Source organism: Buceros rhinoceros, unplaced genomic scaffold (genome assembly GCF_000710305.1).
Source record: "Buceros rhinoceros silvestris isolate BGI_N320 unplaced genomic scaffold, ASM71030v1 scaffold15944, whole genome shotgun sequence".
NCBI lineage: Eukaryota > Metazoa > Chordata > Aves > Bucerotiformes > Bucerotidae > Buceros > Buceros rhinoceros.
In genome coordinates this window covers 36,693-41,247 of record NW_010409080.1, presented here as the reverse complement: position 1 = coordinate 41,247, position 4,555 = coordinate 36,693, and the positions used below count along the sequence as shown (strand labels likewise).

At 42.9% G+C, this 4,555-nt stretch overlaps 1 protein-coding gene across 1 annotated transcript in view; it reads left to right on the top strand.

Moving 5' to 3' along the window:
* Nucleotides 1–257: 257 nt before the first annotated feature.
* The window catches only part of MLXIP (MLX interacting protein), a gene marked incomplete at its 5' end in the record, with an annotated part of 19,274 nt that continues 14,976 nt past the window's right edge, over nucleotides 258–4,555 (top strand). The window contains 5 exons of the mRNA XM_010135134.1: nucleotides 258–364; nucleotides 710–795; nucleotides 1,697–1,786; nucleotides 2,063–2,104; nucleotides 3,505–3,676. Of these exons, the coding sequence (XP_010133436.1) occupies nucleotides 258–364; nucleotides 710–795; nucleotides 1,697–1,786; nucleotides 2,063–2,104; nucleotides 3,505–3,676 (497 nt within the window). The remainder of the gene's footprint in view (nucleotides 365–709; nucleotides 796–1,696; nucleotides 1,787–2,062; nucleotides 2,105–3,504; nucleotides 3,677–4,555) is intronic.

The window sequence follows — 4,555 nt, the reverse complement described above, 5'->3', positions numbered from 1 at the left end:
TGAAGATACGTGTGAGACCAGTTGTGACAGTTGTTAGCAAGCAGATAGGAGTATGAAGGAGTCTTGAAAACTGGACCTGTCTTTGGCACCTAGATGAGTAAGCTGTGGACAGTGAACAACAGAAGTTGTCACTGGCCAAGCCTGGCTCGTACTTTTTTCTGTTGACAGTTTGGCAGTTTTAGGAGGATGCTTTGTCTTGAAAGGAGTGGGAAGAGAAAAACTGAAAGCAGAGTGATTTGTTGTCTGTTTTATTTCAGTGGAAAGCTGGTTTCACCAAAATGGAAAAATTTTAAAGGCTTGAAACTTCAGTGGAGAGATAAAATCCGTCTCAACAATGCCATCTGGAGGGCATGGTACATGCAGTGTAAGTATTGTGCTCGGTTGTGCCCCTTGCTGTAAAATGTTTTTCAAGAAACATATGTAAGAAGCAGGAGAATGAAATTACTGTCTAGAGAAAAGCTTGAAGATCTGCTGATGCCCAGATGTCTCGGAGGCTGTCATGGCAATGCCATCGGCGCAGTGCTTTCTTAGAGGTGGCCATGCTGTACTGGGAGGTCCCTGCACAAGCCAAGATCTCTCCATTTCTTCTTGGTTATCTGGAAGGAACCCTGGCTAGATTTTTTTTTTCTTCACATCTTGTCCCGGCAGTGGCAGAGCGCTCTGCAGAGCCTGCCCATTTTGAGCACTCACTTTTTCATTCTTATTTCAGACTTGGAGAAGCGCAAGAATCCAGTGTGCCACTTTGTGACTCCACTGGATGGCTCTGTTGATGTCGATGAACATCGTCGGCCAGAGGTATGTAAAACCTGAGGAACCAACTAATGAGCTGTAGAGTTCAGAACGAGACTTTCTAGTCTGCTAGATAGGAGAGCAGCATAGCAATTCTCTGTTCAGTTGTCCTTATTTAGAAGGAACCATTAATATAAAGCAGACTGAACCATTTTTGTCTGTTTTTTGCACTGGGATGAGCAAGGTGCAATGGGAAGGACACATTATATGTGTAACTTACATTCTAGATAGTGGGACATGAGGCATATGTGTTTGTGGAACTGTCTCAGGTTTTTGAAAGAATATTGTTGATGTTTGTGTTGTGTGGTGACCCTCGAACGCAAGAAAGTTATGTTAAAGCTTTCATTAGTCTCCTGTCTGCAACTTAGGCACTGCTATCTGTGATGTGTCCAAGACCCACATTGTTCTGATCCTTTTGTTGCTGTTAGTATGTGGCCTGCAAGGTGACACTTCTCCTTGAGCTGGACATCAGTTTTCTGTCACTTTGTGTCATTCTTAACAGCTTTTGTGTGTGTGTGTGCACATGTTCACGTAACCTTGCAAAACTCTTTGCCTGTTTTCTGCAGAACAGGCTATTGTGTGCTTTACACATTATGTGTTAGTGAATTCACTTTAAAGGGTTTTTTCTTTGCCATTTCTTAACTATTGGTGGTGGTTGAGGGGATGTGCAAGATGCTGACGGCACAATCAGACATCACCTCTTGTTTGTTTGTTGTAGGAAAAGCAAGGTTAGTACTGTCAGATTTGCTCTGTGATAGCTGAACTCGGGGACGGTGTGGGCTGCTGATACATGGGCTCAATGCCAGGCTCTCTTTTGCGTTTTTTATGCCTGAATATTTTCTTGGAGATTTATTGAAGTTCAGCCATGCGATTCCATGTAATTCATGGTATGTGTTTGTGTTCTCAGGCCATTGCAACAGAAGGGAAATACTGGAAACGAAGAATTGAAATAGTCATCAGGGAATACCACAAGTGGAGAACATACTTCAAGAAAAGGGTCTGTTGGTTTGCACAGTGGAAGTAGCTTACTTGAACTCAGTCAGTACATTGTTGCATTTTGAGTTAAGGTATCACTTCGCCTTGCGTGCAAGAAGCTTAAACCAGCTGATAGGCAAGTACAGGCATACTGCTCTGATTAGTGCCACCTAATTAAAATTAATGTGCGGGAACTAGCTGTGCATGAGTGGATCTTTAAAGTTCTGTGAAGTCAGGTCTTCTACTGGTATATACGGACCTATTTTGACTTTAACATCTGTTTTGTTCTCCTTTGCAGTTACAGAAACATAAAGATGAAGATCTTTCAAGTTTGGTCAGGGTAGGTAATACCACTGATAAGCGGCAGTGTTTGTACTTGTAGAAGCTGCAGTAAGTAATGAAGCCGTAACATGCAGTAGCTTGCATTGATTAAAATCTAAAGACAAGCATCTTGCTTCAGCCTTAATTAAAGTTAGACACCATAAAGTTTCTGTGCCTTAGGGAGCAATGTGAGATTTATATCTTAAATTGGATAGAGAAGAGGTTGGATGTAAAGTGCTGTGACAAAAGAAATGAGAATCAGTATTGGGTGCCCAGAGAGATCAATCTCTTTGAGGACTGGCACGTTATTGAGTTGTAACGGGCACTATTGCCTTGCTTGTGTCACTGCCCCTGGGCAGATGTGTGTGCTGAACATTGCAGATCTTCCTGCTGCCCACAACATGGGCAAGTCATGTGCCAGGATCCTAAAAAAGGGGCAAAGTGTTTGAGGAAACAAGGATACCACCATTTAGTATTGCCCCTTAAATCCATCAAACCTCCTCTGGGCCTATAAACTGATGATCAGAAGCTGGATCCTAAAAAAGGGGCAAAGTGTTTGAGGAAACAAGGATACCACCATTTAGTATTGCCCCTTAAATCCATCAAACCTCCTCTGGGCCTATAAACTGATGATCAGAAGCTTCGTTCTGTGTGTTTTTTGTTGTTTTTTTTTTTTTCCATTTTGGAGCTAAGCATAAGTCTAGATCAGTTCCAGTTTCACGAAACTCTCAGCTATTTTGGCCTTGAGCTCCAATACACCATCATGGTATGTTGGTGTAGTTACAGCTGTGTGTTGGCTCACCACAAGAACCCGACCACGTGCGTTTTCAGTCCGCAGCAAATGCAAGGCAATGCAATTGAGCTTAGCCTGTAGTGAAGGATGGGTAAACCAAGTCACATTATGTTGTATTTTTTGTGGGCTAACAGTGCCCACAAGAATATCAGCATACTTTATGCAAAGTCAGATTACAATTATGCTTCACTACACTTCAGGGATTCAGGTACGCTTCAGGATAGGAGTTGTTTGCTTCAAGCTTTTGCTGTGCGTGTTATTGTTAAATCTTTATTCAAACCAAGGGATCATTGAACTGTAGGTGCAAAACCACATGTATAATTAAAAAAACTAGAAAGGGGTCATCTTTTGTCATAGGTCCTTTGAGTCAACATCTGTTTTTTGGGCAAAAGCCTTTCCCAGAGTGTTGTCGTATTCTATTGACATTTTCTGTTGTGGCTCAAATCAGTGAGCTGGAGTTGCTGTGGTAGAAGCACCGCTGATCTGTTTCAGTCCATCTGCATGGCTCCTAAAGGAGAGTTCCCTCCTCTAAAAATGTGAGAAATGAAGGCTGTGTTTATATAGCTGCACCAGACTGCTTCAGCATCGTCTGGGCAGCCTGACTTTTTCTTCCTTTCCTTTGGCAGGATGATGATGTGGTTCTCTGGCAAAAAAGAAGGTATGGCAGAGAAACCCCTGTCCCTATGGAGGAAGGCAGCCTCTTGGATGCAGATATGCTTATATCCGAGTTCACCGACACACTGTTTTCTACCCTGTCTTCACATCAGCTGGTTTCCTGGCCAAATTCCAGGGACATAGGTATTTGTTGGCTGTTAGCTATGTTGCAGTGGGAACCTCTAGAAGTTTGGTTTGTTGCTTTGCTGCTCTTCTAGTCTTGCCTAAGAAATTTGTCTTACTTTGCTGGTACAGATAAAAATAGGTCAGGGAATGTAGTTGTATGCTTTATAGGTTATGGAATCCCAGTTATTCATCCAGATTTAATCTCTGTCAGCTTCTTAGGTGCTGCCTCTGGCGTTGTCCTGTAACGTTGCTCTGTAGTGAGCAGTATTTATCAGTGGTGAAGGCGTTGTTTATCTCAAAGCGTGTGTGTGTGTGTGTGTTTATGGGAGTGTCTGTGTATTTTTCTTTGGATAAGTCCCTTAGAACAAGCACAAGTCACGTGTCCTGTAAAACCAGTTCCAAGATTATACAGCTCTCTTGAATGCTCTCTTAAGTGGAGGCTCTGCCTGTCTAGAGTGACAGGAAATGTCCATGCATTGTCCTTGCTGCATGGAAATCTAAGCTGTCTGAGCAACTCCAGAGCAACTGTGGTTTACATGAAGTGTACTTGAGGTGAAATGAAATGGATGATGGTTTATTTTAAAACACTCTGCTCTGAGCTGTGGTGGTTCAGGTTATGCTTCCCAGCAAGTGTATTTGTTGAGCAGCAGGGACAGGACAGGAGGCTTGGGAGCATCCAAGCTTGGCAATCCCCAGTTTTTAGTTAGAGCCTTCAGGCTTCACCTCTTTCATTTTACTAGTTGAAAGGTTCATTCCCCAATAGTGTTGATTTCAGAACCGTGCTGAAGAAATACAGATGCTCAGTTCAATTCAGCAGCAGTGTTTCTGTAAACGTCCTGGCCATGCCTGGCTGGGGTGGTGGTATGTGGAGGTGTTCTAGCCAATTGCTCGATTCCT